Source organism: Periplaneta americana, chromosome 5, assembly GCF_040183065.1.
Source record: "Periplaneta americana isolate PAMFEO1 chromosome 5, P.americana_PAMFEO1_priV1, whole genome shotgun sequence".
Taxonomy (NCBI): Eukaryota; Metazoa; Arthropoda; class Insecta; order Blattodea; family Blattidae; genus Periplaneta; species Periplaneta americana.
Window position 1 is genome coordinate 116,739,291 of NC_091121.1, and position 19,074 is coordinate 116,758,364.

Genomic DNA, 19,074 nt, shown 5'->3' on the forward strand with positions numbered 1-19,074 from the left:
TTATTATATAATTTCTTTTGTAGCAATTACAATGTTATTAAATAAAAAGACATCAAAATTGGTTCAAAACATTAAATAAAATAATTTGTATCACTGAATTAACTTCAGTCTCACACTTCCGAAGTAGACACACTTCAATGAGTTCACTCATAACATCAGCACTGCATGCAGGCCAAGCTAAAATTTCTTCATAGAAGCCTTTGTGCTCTTGTGGGATATAACACGTAAGTCTCTTCAAATCTGCAATCTTTTTAAAAATTGTATAGGCACGTTGCTGTCATAAGTTTTATGGGTTGGAAGTTGAACCATTTTTGATGGAGCCAAAGTCCCTGTTGCAAGCATTAAATGAGTGTCCTCTAAGAGGGAAGAAATGAGTTATTTTGTTAAACTTTTGAATTTCAACTAATGCAGCATACATTCTAACCATAGCATGGTTCTTATTTTGTCCAACACATCCATCCGAGTACAAATTAAGATCAGTAACACTTCTAGGCATGTGATTTTTAATATAGTCCAAAATAAATTAATACACACCATTTCCTCCTTCCTTCACTAATCCTTCGTGATAAACATACATGACACAGTGGCCATTTGCAATATTGTGAATGTTGAATACATTAACCCAAATTTACCTAAGGTAAAATACATCGTGCAGAGGGATGCGTGGAAGAGCCAAATTTTGCATGAAATCAAAGCACAGTGATAAGACACTGTTAACTTCCAGGCACCTTTCTTTTCTCCATTTCATGCATGTAAAGAACTTGTGGGCTCTACGTTTATGAATCATGAGTCTGCTGCTGCCACCTTTCTAGCACAATCATTTAAAGTATGGCTTCTAATTTTAACGAGAAGTTAAGTTATGCAGGTATCAATTTGTGGCCTGTTAAAATTGTCATGAAAATAATTTAGATAGTACTTGTATTTAACAATAGTATCGAGATATTTCTCTTTAAACATCTCATACATTTTCCTGGCACTGAGTCAAGGTTCGTTTTTTGCCTGAAGAAACACACTTCTGTAACTGTCTCCATGTTTCACTGCATTGCTTCAACATAATCTCTGTTTATTATATCCACTACTGTCAGATAAAATAAGTTCCTAAATGCTGACACAAAATGTCAGGTGAGTTTAGTTTAGAAAGGTCACCACTCCAGGAATTGAACCATTTCTAAAATGAAAGATATACGGGACAGCTTGATTCTCGAATACTATATTGCTGAATTGAGCCCATTTCATACTGAATAGATGGGTCTACCGTCTAGGAATGTATAGACATAGAAAACTCAACTGTGGAAAAAAGTGGAATTGAGCCCTTTCTTAAATGACTGATTCATTTATGGGATTTTTTTTCTTCTTTGGTCATTTTATATAATGATTATTATATGAAGAGGATTTAAATATTAATCGCTTTATTTCGTTATTATTAGAAAAAAGCAGAAAATGCATGCTCACACAAGTAAGTCATCAGAAACGGCATTATTACATATTCTTTATGTTCCACATGAACTTTCAGCCAACATTAAAAAATCTGACATTGACTGTAAACGTTTTTCCAATTAGTGTCACACAATAACTCAACAAACCGATCTTCCTCCTTTTCTGTGTGGTTGTGAGTCTCCATGCTGAGAAAGGGATTTTGAATACACATATTGTTAGAATTAAGAACTGGAAAATAATCCCTGAATGCCGCTGACAGTCCTTTCAAGTGGTACGCAAGTATGTCTTCCTTTGTCAAGAATATCTTGTTCAGAGGAGCATCAGTAACAAAGCATAGGACTTTTTCTCCATTCAGTTTGCCCACAACTGCATTTTATTTATAGAAGGTTCAATTCTGCTCTGCTCTCAGAAACCATCAACACTTCTACGTTGTATGTCCAAATTATGTCCATTAAGATAAGAGAAAATATCTGCCAAATATGCTACTTTGCACAATAAAAAAAAATCGTAGAGCTGTTCACTCATTTTGAGTTCCTCGTTTTTCTTGTCCAAATCCAAGAGAAAAGGGTTTATAAGTTGTCCCAACAATGGCCAATGCGCTTCTGGCATTATTGCTACATTAAAAAAAAAATAAAAGTCCTTCTGAAGGAAGAAAAATTTCTCTATACAGAATATTTGCAGGTCCCCAGAATGAGCTTTAGGAAGACCCGGGGGGTCTGTGGACTCCACATTGAGAACCACTGCCTTAGTTCACATCAGAGACACAGGACGAAATTTCGATATCAGAGGTTTTCATAACGGCACTCCCATTTTCTCCATTCCGAGAGCCAGTGGAGAAAACTAAAGAATTCAATAAACCAATATTTATTTAACAAGAGTCTTCCCTTTTTACATTGTCATATCATCCTCACTCCATTCCCAAAGTTTCGGCCCTCTTATCCATTCTCCATTCTCTCCATCTTGATGGTAGGGGGATGCACTGGAGACTGGTGCACGACAAATGATTCTGCAGGAGCTAATCCTTTCAAAGAACTGGCATATTTCGCAATGAACATTCATTCTCTTCCATCCAAATTCAAATGCCAAAGTAGAAAGGCTCTTCAGTCAACAAAGCTACTTCATGATAGGAATGCTGTGAAGATATGAGGTAAGAATTGTTTGTTATTCATGTACACTGCCTGAAAAGTATTGCATAACAAATTTGCAGCGGCGGATTTTCAGGGAAGGCAAGGGAGGCCGTGCCTCCCCTAATATTTTACCAGAACACAATATGGCAGTAATAATTCCATCTGAATTAAGATCACAGACAAGTTATAGCAAATGACGAACATTTTTCCTTTTATGTTAATTTACTATTCACGACTAAGATGTACAGTAAGTTACGTAAAGTCGACCACATCCAGTTGGTGATGCCCGCTCGCTATACTTGCCCGATAGTACAAATAATTCGTACTGAAAAATAACAGATAGCGCTGTAACCTGTACAGTCGACATCTAGCAGCCTGCAGTGTCTATGCGAGAGCGGGAGAGAGGAGACGGCTAAATGACGCTACTCCCCGGTAAGTATGACAACAGCAGTTCAACCAATAATACAGCTGGTTAAGAGAGTGTTTAAACTTGATAGAACGCGTGAGGGGAGCCGATTTGGAGACGTCCTACCCACCACTGACAGCTGTACCGCTTATAGTCACGGCTGGTTTCGGCTGTATTGGGAAGCTCTCTCTTTTTCTCTCTTCTTGGTTTTAGAAAATTGAGTTACGTGTTGTTAGTTTTCTCTCCCTGCGTAAAAGTTTTCATTTATGTTGTTAGATTTTCTCTTGTTTGCGGGTGTTCTTGTTACTTTATTCTTTTGTGTTACGAGATGTATTTACTTATACAGTATTTTAAATATATCGAGAGTTTAGAAACGAATGCAGATTTGTCTCCAGCTTCTTCTAGTAGCAGTTATTCAGTATGTTGTGATATATTTGATCGCTTTGCGAAGAAAGAGGTACATCGAGTTAATATGCTATAAAATTAGACTATGTAATAGTAATGAGCAAGCCCCGGATTCTTAGGTTCAAATCAATTTTGTTGCTATCTACTTACTCTCGAAATATTGCTTTTCTTATTTGTTTTATGTAGCAAAGCGTAACATTCTTAAATTCAATATGATCTAAAAAGACCTAATTCGTAAGTTAGGACTTGGAGTGTCCTAAAGAGAGGCAATCTTTACCAAGCCGTTGTAATATATTAATAGTATGTTGCTTATTTTTATTTTTTTCCCCAAAAATCATATAAATTCCTAAACATAAGATTTAAAATCCTAAAACATATATTGGAAAACCTGATTTTAATTTCTTAAAACCTATAACTTCTGTGCTTGGTAATGAGGTACATCACAGGCCTTATATTTTTATATTCTCATCATTCATGTCTTGGCCTCCCCAACTTTCAAACCCACCGTCTGTTACTGCAAATTTGAAGAACAATCAATTCACCACAGATATATCTCAGGCTTCAAGTCTTTGCACAATGGAAGTTTGAGGATGAAGGAGACGAGGAACTCTTCTTTTGTGGAATAGGTATGTTAATTTGAATCTCCTCTTTTGAATAAGTTAAGAAGTATAGTTTAAGTATCGCATGTGTCATTTTCATTGTAATAACGTGGTACAGATAAATTTGAACTAGTGACTTTGTAGCGACTTTAGACTTCAACTTTGGTGACTTAGGTAGCAGTAGTTGGCAACAGTGATGGCAAAGTGACTGACACAAGCTCCTAGAGAAAGTAAACAGAATGATTTTGGTTCAAGGTTATACATGTTAACAATATTTTATATCCTCCTATTTGTTCATTCAAAACAGCCGTGAGGGGCAGAGTTATAATGCCACTACAATAGCTAAATAAATTAGAATAAACTTCCACTACCACCTCAACCCTAATATCCACAAAAGATTTGACAGGACAACTGACAGAGCTGAAGAACCTTGTCTATTAACTAGCAAATAAACTTCTTCAGTAGCTCAGTCTAGAAGAATGTGGCCTAACATTCCATCAATTCAGGTTTGAACTTTAGCACTTAATTGGAAGAGTTACTTGTGGTGACTGACTCCAGAGAAGGAAGGTTTTCCTCAAGCACACAGATTTAATTTCACTGATATTCTGCACTTCATCTTACCTTTCCTTTCATTTCATAAAAAAAATTACTGTGGCATATTATCTTTCGCGGTAGCTAAAGAGAGATTGGCTAGTCAGACATATAGTGTTTACAACCCATAGAAGTTACTAAAGTTATCAAGACATTTCCATTGCATATTTTCCTTTTCAGTCAGGAAATGTACAAGGTCAACAAAACAACTTTCGAATTCTTGGATAACCTGTTGATCTATTATTCTAACCAGATTGAAAATTTCCTGGAGGGCAAGTCCGAATCTCCAAAGGAAAGAAATTCCACTGTCTCATGAAATTTCTATCAATGTTGTTTGTTGTTTTCTAATGCCAGGCGTTTGACAATAAAGTCATTTGACCTCTTGCACTCCAATGTACATAGCCGGCACCCACCCAGCATTGTGATTGTATTGTACTGTATTTATTTACATTCCGTGCTATTCGTACATCACTTCACAGCCAAAATGTGTGGAACATGTCAAAAAATCTTAATAGTACTACAAAGTCTTTTTAGTCACAGTCTGGTTAAAATATATACAGAAGAGTTTTATAATATACTAGTACAACACAAGGGGTTAGTATCAATACTTAATACAAGACAGAAATATTCATGCAGCATTGCTGAATGACATAAATTTACCTACAGAATAGAAGGACTGGGAAATTAGGTACTTCTTTAATTTGCCCCTAAATAATCTATTGCTACGAGTTTGACTGTTTATATCCATAGGGAGGCTATTAAAAACCTTTACTGCTATAATAGAACACACTTCTTTTTGATAGCAAGAGACTTGCCGACGGAGTATGAAAGTAATTTTTTACGAGTATTTATGCTATGAGCTGTTGGATTAGTTACAACATTTTCACGATTACATACGAGGAAGTTTAGTAATGAAAAAATATACTGACAAAACCATGGACATTATTGAATTTGTAGTTTTTTGAAAATGGTCCTACATGATTCCCTAGATTTGGCACTTACTATTATTTTAATTACTACTAATTACTCTTTTTTTGTAGTAGAAATATACTGTCACTCTCTGTAGAATTTCTCCAGAATATTATTCCAAAACTCATTACGAAGTGGAAATATGCAAAGTTATCGTTTTTAAGACAGTGATATTTACTATTTCTTGCTTAGAACTAATAGCAAAACATGCTGAATTTAGTTTGGGGGTAATTTCTTTAACATGACTTTTCCAATTTAACATATTACCGATTTGTAAGCCAAGAAATTTGGTTGTTATTGTTTCTATTAGGGACTTGTTAATTATTGCACTTGAAATTTGTGATGTTGAATTTGGGCAGAATTTAAATTGGATTATGTTAGTTTTGTTACAATTTAACACTAATTTATTGGTTGACAACCAATCACATATTTTGAAGATTGGAATGTAGTGGAGTTACTGGCTGTAATTACCATACTTGTATCATTTGCAAATAATATGGGATGATCTACATCTTTTATTGGGGGGGGGGGGGGCAAGATCACTTATGAACACTACAAAAAGTAGGGGGGCCTAATATTGATCATTGTGGAATTCCATTATTAATCTCCCATGAAGGTTGGATGATTGTTCATCTCTGTTAAGGCATGTTGACGTGAGGTCAGTAGCCAGCTAATCAGTCTTGAGCCTTCATGGGTTGTCATGTGCCATGGAATAATATTCCATAAAGCTGAAAAATTCAGTCTCATCTGCAATGGCTAAATTCTTTGAAGACTTTTGAATTGACTTGAATTTACTGCTAATATTAATGGCATTACTATTCATAATGTTCGAAGTAGGCTAATATGCAACATCAGCACTATATGTAAACTGCAAGTGACACAACATTACTAGAAATTATGTTTGTTTTGATCTAGTATGGTAGTATAATGTTATTAGAAGTAATTTGCTAGACTGCAAGAGAAATGAAGATGTTCTTCAAGAGCTTGAAATATCTTCTATTTTGGATTACATTTATAGTTACAGAACTAATTGGCAGCAACATGTTCACCAAATGGAAAGGACTCGCATTCCTCGTCATATTTCTACCTACTCTCCAAGAGGGAAGAGAATACTAGGAAGACCTTTAAAGAGATGGCTTGAGACTGTAATAGGCTATTAGGCCCAATACATCTTAGGATGATGATGATGATGATGATGATGATGATGATGATGATGATGATGATAAGTAATTTGCTTTTCTTCTTGAAAATGTCCGAGAAAACTTTGAAAACATTTTAAGAACATAAGTATGTTATTCCACGATTTAGTCTGAACTTTATACCTATAGATATGCAATTCTTTTTAATAATTCATAAAGATGTCAAACACTAAAATTTTTGTCCACGTTATGAACTGAATGCATTCTTCTGTAGATATTTTTTCTCCAAATATATTTCTTGCTTGTATTCGTAATGGTTAGAATATGTTTATTAATTGTGTAAAATTATTTGTCTATATTTTAAGTTCTAAAATTCCTTCTGGAGAAGTTTTGATTGCAAACATAATTACATAAATCTTCAGTTTCTCTGATAAAAATGTTTGTGCAAACATAGTGTCTACAGTATTTCAATTATCGTAAGAGCTTACATAACAAAAAAATGTTGTTTTCTAATGCCAGACGTTTGACAATAAAGTCATTTGACCTCTTGCATTCCAATATTTTTCAAAGATACTGTCATAGTCAGTCACTGAAGCACAGATTTTAAGGTGTTCCGAATTCATTTCTTGATTTGAATTCCACAATGGTCAGTTAGGGGACTGATATATTCCAATTTATACAGGTACTTGGCCAAACAGTCATGGCCTGTTGCCAATCTAAATGCAGCTGCAGACGATTTGCGTGGTAAATCGGGAATTAACTGTGGGTTATGATGCAGAGAGTTCCATTTTTCCCTTGAGATTGTGTTATCAAATTTTGTTTGTTGAAGTCTAAGTATGTAGATTTAACAAATCTATTCACAGAGTAATACGTAGATTTAATAACAGGTCTGTAAGTAGCAGTGCTGTCCTTCTTTGCTAAAGCATCCACATTCTCGTTTCCCAGGATTCCACAATGGGATGGTATCCATTGGAATACAATTCTTTTATTGAGTGTTATTAATTGAATCGGTCGGAGCTAAAAGGAACTAAGTCAAAATATGCAGTTTTGGGTTATGCAACAATTTGAACAACGGATGTCATGCGCATCGAACGGTGGAAGTAGGAACTAAGACTTTTAAATATTCTTTTGTCTTCTATAACATAAAAATATAATATTTGTGTTATTAGTGGAATGTTTTTTGCTTCTCCTGAAAGGTTGTGAAAAGTGACTTAGTCCCTTTTAGCTCCGACTGATTCAATTGAGAGAGCATTTTAGTTATTTCTGCTGTTTGAGATGAAGGTGTGTGTCTAGAGACTACTGATAGAATAGCTGCTTTGGAGTTTGACAATATAACTGCATTTTTAAATTTATTGATGTGGCATAGAAGATTCCTGAGACTTTCACTTATTGCAATGATTTCTCCATCAAAAAAATAATGGAGAGAATCGCATCAATCTATTTTTATTAAAGTACCATTTCACATTACTTTTATAATAATGACCCACACATTTTTACTTAAAAATACTTAAATTGTATCTTCTATATTCAACTAGAGTCGACAGAAATTCGGAAGGCGGTAGTCTGCTAGCATTTGTGTCGAGAGAGACAGATAGAGAGGGGCAAGGCAGCGTACAACATTGCCACATCGTACTTCACGCGCACGTGCAATGCAAATAGCGCAGGAGAGAATTTAAATTATCAAAAGACAATAATAACCTTAGACGTTGATTACTGCAAGCATGACACCAAACAAACCCTGTTTCCGTCACTAACAATATTCTTTGCACGGTTCTCAATCCCACACCACATGCTTCTGCAGTTGTTTCTTGCACATTGGCAACGTTGCAGCCAGCATCAAGATGGCCGGCAGTGTTGTGCTCGTCAACATTTTAAAAATAATTATACACCTTAAACAATATTTTCCGCACCTGCCTGTGCAATACTTGTTTTTTTATAGTCTCTTCCTCCATTTATTTATCTCACACACACATAGTAAATGTCAGTTTTATTTATTCAATGTACCGAAACACTCACACGTGAACAAACGAATTTGGGAAGTACTTGTTACAGACTGATTCCAATTGGTTCTGCTGTACAAGCTTGTGACGTCACATGCCAGAAATGCTTCGGCGCATATATCAGCCGACCACCTTCTGAACTGCCATCTAGTCTAGCTTGTAGATGAAGAATTTGAACAAAATCCGTCCAATTGTTCTATAAAGACAAACAACGTGCTGTGAACTACTTTTCTGGTATCATAAGGAAAGCTGAAAACTTGTATTTACGTGAAAAATTCGAGACCAGTTTTTCTGCTGCGTCACAATACAATTTGCTTTACATTTCACATAATTTGAAAGTAAACCTGATATGAAGGTGCTGTGAGGAAAATAGTTATTTTTGTCACTTCTTACTCTATCTCGCAAAATTGATTTCACATTAACCATTTTGTGCAAATAATAAATATATTTTTAGGAGCCGTGAAGATGGAATCAATAAATGGTTCTGGAGCATTGAGATATGCATATTTCAACACATTAGTTGAATTAAAAAAAATAAATAAATAAAAAAAAAACACTATACCACAGCTAGTGCCAGTATTCTATACTATACTAAAATAACTCAACTTCCTTTAGCTAATGATGGAAGATAAGCATTACCTGCTCATCATCAGCATCTGTGAGGAACTCTTGCATAACATCACTCTCAGCAATCACACGTACTGCACACACTTTTTCCAGGTACTGTTCTAAACCTCGCCGTCTTGCATCCAGCTGTTGTTCACTCAACCTGTAAACACAAACATACCAAGTACAATGACTGTGATCTTTCACAAAGAACCACGATTTCTAGTCTCATATTTTCTTACTGTGAGTGAGTAACTAATAATAACTCTACCAAATTACGGATCAATTGACTCACTTAGTAAGTGGCTCATCAACTTATTAAATAAATAAATCAACCACTGACTGATTGATTAGCTGACCATGTGATTAATTGATTTATTCATCAAAGAGACTGACATCTCCCAAGTAACGAAATGATCTCCCAGCTAACATACCCCTTGAGCAATTGACTGACAACCTTCCCAAGCAACCATTGACAGACCAACACTGTGACTGGTTCACAGACCAACTGAACAACTGCCTCCCAGGTCTCACGGACCAACTGACCAATTGACTAATAGACCAAATGATCACCTGACTGACAGACCAATTGAGTGACTGCCTGAGAGACCAACTGAGCAACTGGCTGATAGACGAATTGAGTGACTGGCTGACAGACCAATTAAGTGACCGGCTGATAGACGAATTGAGTGACTGCAAATCAAGCTTTCAGGTATAACTCCCTGTAAAGTTGATTTGAATAATTTCCAGGGAAAAACTGTTCCGGGGCCGGGCATCGAACCCGTGACCTTTGGTTTAACGTACCAACGCTCTAGCAACTGAGCTACCGGTACCCGGGAACTCTACTAGACACCGATCCAATTTTTCCCTCTATATCCACAGACCTCAAAGTGGGCTGACAACTGTAAGCAACCAACATTGAGTGCACACTAACTCAGTGTGACTTAAATTGTGGTTTTCTGTTAACGAACAGTGACGTGTCCCGGGTCCCAGGTTCGATGCCCGGCCCCGGAACAATTTTTCCCTCGAAATTATTCAAATCAACTTTACAGGGAGTTATACCTGGAAGCTTGATTTGCATAATACATGTCACTGTTCGTTAACAGAAAACCACAATTTAAGTCACACAGAGTTAGTGTGCACTCAATGTTGGTTGCTTGACGGTTGTCAGCCCACTTTGAGGTCTGTGGATATAGAGGTAAAAATTGGATCGGTGTCTGGTAGAGTTCCCAGGTAGCTCAGTTGGTAGAGCGTTGGTACGTTTAACCAAAGGTCCCGGGTTCGATGCCCGGCCCCGGAACAATTTTTCCCTCGAAATTTTTCGAATTGAGTGACTGGCTGATAGACTAATTGAGAAAATGGTCAATTGAGTGATTGGCTGACAGACCAATTGAGCAACTGGCTAATAGATCAATTGAGCAACTGATTAATAGATTAATTGAGTGACTGCTGATAGATCGATTGAGCAACTGATTAATAGATCAATTGAGCGACTGGCTGATAGACCAATTGAGTGCCTAATACATCAATTGAGCAACTGGTTGATAGACCAATTGAGCAATTGGCTAATAAATCAATTGAGCAACTGATTAGTAGATCAAGTGAGCAATTGGTTGATAGACCAATTGAATGATGGCTAATAAATCAATTGAGCAACTGGCTGACAGACCAATTGAGCGATGGCTAATAGATCAATTGAGAAACTGATTAATAGATAAATTGAGCGACTGGCTGATAGATCAATTGAGCAACTGATTAATAGATCAATTGAGCAACTGGCTGATAGACCAATTGAGCGATGGCTAATAGATCAATTGAACAACTGATTAATGGACCAATTGAACGATGGCTAATAGATCAATTGAGCGACTGGCTGATATATCAATTGAGCAACTGACTACTAGATCAATTGAGCAATTGATTAATATATCAATTGAGCGACTGTCAGATCAATTAAGCAACGGCTGATATACCAATTGAGCAACTAACTACCAGATCAATTGAGCAACTGATTAATAGATCAAATGAGCAACTGACTGATAGACCAATTGAGCAATGGCTAATAGATCAATTGAGCGACTGGCTGATAGATCAATTGAGCAACTGATTAATAGATCAATTGAGCGACTGGCTGATAGATCAATTGAGCGACTGACTGATAGACCAACTGAGCAACTGGCTAATAGATCAATTGAACGACTGGCTGATAGACCAATCAAGTGACTGCCTGATAGACCGATTGAGCAACTAGTTGACAGGCTAATTAAGCAATTGGCTGACAGACCAAATTAGCTACTTGCTGATAGACTAACTAACCGAGCAGCTGGCTGATAAACCAACCAAGCAGCTGGCTGATAACTTAGAAAGCATGATGGAAATATTCAGATTGTCAATTAATATAGATAAACACAATATAATATTTGTTACTCAGTCAAATGACAAATCAATGTAAAATAATGACTTATATGGTCATTTAAGTTTTATATACATGAGCTACAAAAACGTTTCCGCCCATTCAGGCATCTTCAGGCACAATTATACAATATCTCAATATCAAACTATGTAGCTATTACATTGGTAGTAGATAAACTGTTTAAGATTAATGGTGTACAAAACATCTCCATAATTAAAATGTAATATTACAAGTCATAAATTAAAATAATGTTAAAAACCACGTAATGTAATTAAACTTAATAATATTCTGTGGAACTCTTGTTCAGTAGAGTCCAATAAGTGATGAATTATGTCTGAAATATATAAATAAATACGAAATAGAAATAGGAAATTATCAAATGTAAAAGTGTAATCGGAAATGGATTGGATGAGTAAAAGTACTCACGTCGTTTGAACGTGGCAAATGTGTAGCTCACTATAAAACAATATGTTAAAAACCACGTAGTGTTGTAATTAAACTTCATAATATTCTGTGGAACTCTTGTTCAGTAGAGTCCAATGATTAATAGATTAACACAATTTCCACTAAGCAAAAACAATTATAAGAAAGAATATAATAAAATAATACAAATAGCCAACGAAAATGGTTACAGTACTAATTTGATGAAGAAATTAATAAATAAGAACAAAAGGAAAAAAGAACTAAGCAATATATCTACGTTAACAAAACAAAACAATACCAACAAAAAACATTTCAGTTTAACATATAATAAATATATATCTAGCAAATTAGCTAACTTTTTTAAAAAAGAAAATATTTACATAGCACATAAACCAACTAATAAACTTAATAACAATTTAAACAATAAACTTCAAAAAGTTAATAAACTCCACAATAATGGTATTTACAGATTGGAATGTTTTACATGTAAGGAAAAATATATGGGACAAACCAAAAGAAATTTCAAAATTAGATACAATGAGCACATTTCTGATTTCAAACATAACCGTAAGAAATCCACATACGCATCCCATCTAATAAATACTGGACATGAATTAGGTCCAACACATAAAACTTTGAAAATGTTAAAATCAGGAATAGATACTAAATTGATAAATTCTGCAGAGGAATATTATATTGCAAAACAGATTCAAATAGAGAACAGCATTCTTAATAAAAATTTGACTCAAATCCGGAATCCCCTGTACAACCTCAAACCCCATCACTACGCAATATCCTTCTGCGTTAGTTGCTCACACGAATACACACTTCCCCCGTGCCATACTAGCTACAGTTCCAACAGCAGCAGGTCGTCTCACGTCTACGTAAGTATGTCCATAATTTGTGTCTTCCAATTAATTTTTCAAATTCTTCAAAATTTTGATTTATTTATTATTTTATTACAGATAACAACTTCAAACATAGGATGTTTTATAGTGATCTATACAATTGCCATGTTCAAATGACGTGAGTACTTTTAATTATCCAATCCGATTACACTTTCACATTTGATAATTTCCTATTTCTATTTCGTATTTATTTATATATTTCAGACATAATTCATCACTCATTGGACTCTACTGAACAAGAGTTCCACAGAATATTATGAAGTTTAATTACAACACTACGTGGTTTTTAACATATTGTTTTATAGTGAGCTATACAGTTGCCACGTTCAAATGACGTGAGTACTTTTACTTATCCAATCCAATTCCGATTACACTTTTACATTTGATAATTTCCCATTTCTATTTCGTATTTATTATATATTTCAGACATAATTCATCACTTATTGGACTCTACTGAACAAGAGTTCCACAGAATATTATGAAGTTTAATTACAACACTACGTGGTTTTTAACATTATTTTAATTTATGACTTGCAATATTACATTTTAATTATGGAGATGTTTTGTACACCATTAATCTTAAACAGTTTATCTACTACCAATGTAATAGCTACATAGTTTGATATTGAGATATTGTATAATTGTGGCTGAAGATGCCTGAATGGGCGAAAACGTTTTTGTAGCTCATGTATATAAAACTTAATGACCATATAATATAAGTCATTATTTTACATTGATTTGTCATTTGACTGAGTAACAAATATTATATTGTGTTTATCTAGCTGGCTGATAGACTAACTCACTGCACAACTAGACAGACCAGCTAAATGACTCACTAACAAACAAGTGACTAAGAGATGAATGTGTTAATTGACTGAGAGATTAACTAAGTGACTGACCAATTGACAGAGCAACTGACAGACTGACCGACCAACCATTCACCCAACCATTCTGTCGACTCACTTCACTAGCATAACATTCCAATCAAAACCAACACAAATATAATCAAACCAAACCAACAAACTTAATTCAGATCCCAACCAACTAAATGATAAAACGTCGAACTAGTCTGACTATATGACACTGCGATTTTCTATTTTTTGTAGGAAATTTACATTTTTTTTTGTTGAACCCTATGTATCATTGCTACTTTCCTACAAGTGCTTAACTGGATTTTCTAAGCTGGAAAATTTAATCCAAAATCTTACAATGCAAGTTCCACAGATCCATCAAGATAATCCTGTCATCTCTGTTTTGTATTGGTAATGGCCATTTCTCTATTAAAGACAGATATTGCCTTTTATTCACGAAACATACTCTAGTGCAATTTCATTATTTAAGTATAGGATTTCTTTTGTAATACAGGGTCCGGCAGAGGAATGGGTGATTATAAATAGTTGGTTATTGACTCAAGAATTTATTTTTTTAAAAGTGACATACATGAGATCATAGAATACATAGTCTGTCTTTTATTTCTTGAAAAGGAAGTCCTTTAAGTGACTACCGATGAAATGAAAATGTGCTTTGTCAGACATCTAAAAGGTGTCAATAAAGTCTTCGTCTTCATCCATATGATTTAAAATCTCACAAAATGCCCCTCGTTCAGAATATCGTGTTGTTTTAATTGATGTATAGGCCATTCAGTATCTCGTGAAACCTACCTGTACGTGAGGGGAAAAAAAAGGTGGACTGGGAAGCTTCTCTCCCTCGCTACACTCCCACTTGCAGCTAGCTAGCTCACTTACCCTCATCATAAGGTTCTTACTACAAGTTAAGACGTATACATGCATTTGGTTTCACGAGATAACGAATTACCTACACCATCTGAATTTTGTATGGATGAAAATTTAAGTCCCAAGAGCAGATGGGAGGGATCATGGCACTGTAAATTAAAAGGACAAAATCAATGGCTACTAGCCTCAAAACTGTTGTTGCTCTTATAACAGCTTTGAATTGCAAAAGCACGTTGTGCACCACTCCACCTTTCCTTGATGACTAAATGGCAGTGTATTGGCAACAAAATGTGTGCGCAGTTCCTCTGCTGGACCTTGTATTAAGTTATTTTTTGGCTCATCACTCAATAGCTGTGGAATGAAGAATATCTGTCCACCTTACCATGAGAACCAATTTCATATATAAACTTCATATACATCGGAAAATTCTTTAATTCTCCTTCAGGTTGATTTTTAGTCACAGTCATTTTCATAGCCGTCATAGTATGGCAGAATCTAGTTAAACAGAAGACAATTATAATTAACTTCAAATTACAAGTCCATTCAATTGGCTGAATAATAAGTATACTTACGTAAAGGGCCATTTTCCAGGTAGTTTAGGGAAATTAAAACCAATAAATTCTTTCTTCAAATTGAGATGTAAATTTGAGAATTCCCTATACCGCCGTGAACAGAGATGGCGTCCAGCCATGTAAATATTGAAGACCTAAAAATAGAAGAGAGTTTGTCCGTAACTTCATGAAATATTAACTCAATTATTAAATATTTGTTCTTCATTAAGACAGGCTTTCAATCCAATGGATGTCAACAAAGCAACAATTATTAAAGTATATCATAAGACCAGCACAAATCAACATTTTTTAAAAATAATGCATAAAGATATCTACACTTTCCTACGCCATATACAATTAACTGTTTCATTCTTTTGCTATTAGTGACAGTTGTTTGTTTCTAATGACATGTTACTCCTTGGACAATAATGTGAACATTTTCTTTTTGCTGAACCACGCAGGTCTTTGGTTGCTCCAGACAGTCATAATAGTTACTATTGTACCTGTGTCCATCACATTCGTGTTTCGAGTCAAAACGACAGAATGTGTTGGGCAAAAAATAATTTGAATATAATATTCTCAAAAACTCAGTTACAAACAAGTGAAGAAAATAAACAGAACTTCAGTAATGAAGCTATGGGTGCCACGCAGATTAAATAGTGTTATAGACATTTCAATGATAGACAAACGACAGTTGAGAGTGACGGGAGTTCTTACAGGTCCTGAACCAGCAGAAATCTTTAAACAATTGAGAAAGTGCCACGATTAGTGAGCAAGATGATTGAATAACAATTAGAGAGGTTGAGAGTGAAGTAGGAATTTGGTTTGGTTCATGAGCAATACTGACAATTTTTTCGAACGAAATATAAAATAATTGACGATAGGGGGTCCGGCTCTATTAACTGCCCAGGGGTCCTGGGTAATACAAAGTATTCACGTCTGGTGCTGGCAAAACTAGGGCACCAATAATAATTTCAAATAAATCTATAAATGTAATCATCCTAAACCAGTTACCTCATGAAGACACAACAGTTCTAGAAATCAATTGAGGCATCCTAAGTCTTCTCGTGGCAAGCATGATATTAGATATTAAGAAAGACATCGAACTATTTACATAAAATAAATAAGATAATGGATCATGCAAAAGGAAAGATGTCCTAATAACTATGGACAGCAATTATTCGAGAGCACGACTCTGGCATGATGTTCTTCTAACCAACAAAAGATAATAAAATACTGGAAGAATTCGTATAGAGAATCAATTATATGTTATAAGCCAACACCAACATTTCAGTCCAGCAGAGAATCAGCAAAGTCGATCTAATATTAACCACACAGCATCTTGTAAAAGAAGTAAGGAAGTGGAGCTGTTTAAACGAGTGCTGCTCAGATCACAAGATTATAACCTTCACCATAGAAAAACAACAATATAACGGCGATTTCAACAACCACCAAGACATATGGTACAGAGTAAAGTAAGACGACTTTTTCAGAGCAAGGACTGACACTGTTGTGGCATGGTTAAAATTCCCTTGTTGTAGGATGCAGTTAAGAGTTTGTGGTGGCCAGTATTTTATTTACACAAGCTCTAGGTAAATAAGAAACTACATGCTAAATTATGTCTCGAAAGATTTATAAAAATAGTGGACTAAAGTTAATTGTAAGAAAATGGAGCTGGTTTACTGTTTAACACATACAATATGCATAAAGAGGTTTACCATTACGAAGAAAGTGTTTACTTAGGTTTACCATCACGAAGAAAGTGTTTTATTTAGGAGGTACAATTCAACTTATGACTGAGCCATTTAACAATCTATCTTCTGCATATGTTTAATTAAAACAGCGAGATAGCTAGGACAGTTCTTGTCTAATGAGAAGTGATTTGTATTTATTGGATTGTCTTTGTTACATTAAATATAACACAGTTTATGCAATTGTTTGTATGTATGTATGTATGTATGTATGTATGTATGTATGTATGTATGTATGTATGTATGTATGTATGTATGCGCATTGTGTGTATGACGTATGTACCTATAACCTCTCTGTAATGAACCTACAATAAATGGAAATCCAACCATTAGGCATATCTTATTCCTTGATCCCGTGAATTTAATGCTATAAAGTTACATAAAACTACCTATATATTATCAGAGCTTAAGGTCAAACCTATACTTGACAAAATACTTCAATATATGAAAAACTGGAGATTACATGTGAGAAGAATGAAGAGGGATAGACTACCAAATTTAATTTAAAAATATCAACCAACAGGAAAATAAACCCAAGGTCATCTGCTTAGAAGAATTCTAGATGACCGGCCATTGGGTCTAAATCCTTGATTTGTTTGATGATGATGATGATCAAAACTACCTTATTTATGAAAAACAGACTACAATGTGAAATCAATGTTGTATTTACTGGTATTACTTTCATGACTGTATCGGGCAGCATTCAACAGAAAAGAGTAAGGTTTTAAAAGGAATACAAATACATAGTTTTTACAGTCTATCAACTGACTTCCCCTTCCTAACACCCCAACCACAGCCAGGTACGTCCTAAACAACATCCATTCTCTAAACTGGGAAGACCCTCAATACCTTTTGAAACCAACAAAGGTTAGAAAGATAAAGGTCGAAGATTTTTGTTTCAGTGAAGGATAATTTGGTTTATGTACCTGTATCAACAGAAAAAACATTCTAACGTTTTGGTATGCCATTTACAACTTCCCTATTTTCTGCGACAAAATTGTATTGCCCCTGTACTATGTACTGTATCTGTTAATGGAGTTGTAGTGTAAGTGTCTAGTAAAGCTGAAACAATCTATCAACACAAGTGTAGTTCAATATCAAGGTATTAAAAACGAGGGCACAGCTGTCTTGGAGTCGAACACCTGAAAATAAAGTCACTGAAACTAGAGAAAAGGATAAATTAATGGTAAACTGTAACAAGGTTTGAGGCTAGAAAAATTCAAGTTTAAGAAATCCCTAAAATGAAAAGTTAGAAAAACTGACAATGAAGACATACATGAAATTGTTCGAGAATGGTTGGGAATGGTTTCTGAAGATAAAGTATGAGTGGCACACTGGAGTGAAAGTCCAGAAGATCACAGATACAAAGACATCGTAAATGGTGAGACAGGACTGCTTTTCGTGCAATATTCTTCACTTAAAAGATGAAAGGTTTATGAGCTGAAAATATTCCAAGCAGAGATTGACTTTTTTTCTTTTGTAGCTTTATGACTGGAGACATTGAAAAGCCATTAGTTATAAGCAAGACCATCAAATAGTGATATTTAAATAAGACTCATGAGCAGAACCTGTTTTGTGGAAATCAAAATAAGAAGGTGTGGAAGACATTGTACGTAACTACATTAGGGTAGAGTTGTTGACAGCATTCAATGCCAAAAAGAAGCAACAAAACAGAAACGATCTTTTGTTTTTAGACAACGCAATACACCATCCTGACTTAGAATTGGTCCACTTGGTTCACTAATTACAACACCAAGGTATCTTTTTCTTTTTTACTATGCCAGGTACTTGTCATTCACCTTATGAAGCCAGTTGTGTAGACCAATTTACCAACAGAGTCATTGTCTAGATGAGATGAAGTGTGAAGTGAGGTGAGATATGAGATGATGATGGAGATTTGTTGGGATGCCACAGGGGAACCAGAGCTCCCACAAAAAAACCTCGCGTTACCTGGACCAAGGGCTTATCCAATACAAGTAATAAATTAGGAGTACACCTGTATGTAACCTGATAACC

At 35.1% G+C, this 19,074-nt stretch overlaps 1 protein-coding gene across 2 annotated transcripts in view; it reads right to left on the reverse strand.

The window, feature by feature from the left end:
- The window catches only part of Snx27 (sorting nexin 27), a 311,819-nt gene that overhangs the window by 48,166 nt on the left and 244,579 nt on the right, over positions 1–19,074 (reverse strand). For both annotated transcript variants that reach the window (XM_069826412.1, XM_069826413.1), the window contains exons 4-5: positions 15,329–15,462; positions 9,313–9,442 (exon numbers count right to left, since the gene is read on the reverse strand). In XM_069826412.1, the coding sequence (XP_069682513.1) occupies positions 9,313–9,442; positions 15,329–15,462 (264 nt within the window). The remainder of the gene's footprint in view (positions 1–9,312; positions 9,443–15,328; positions 15,463–19,074) is intronic.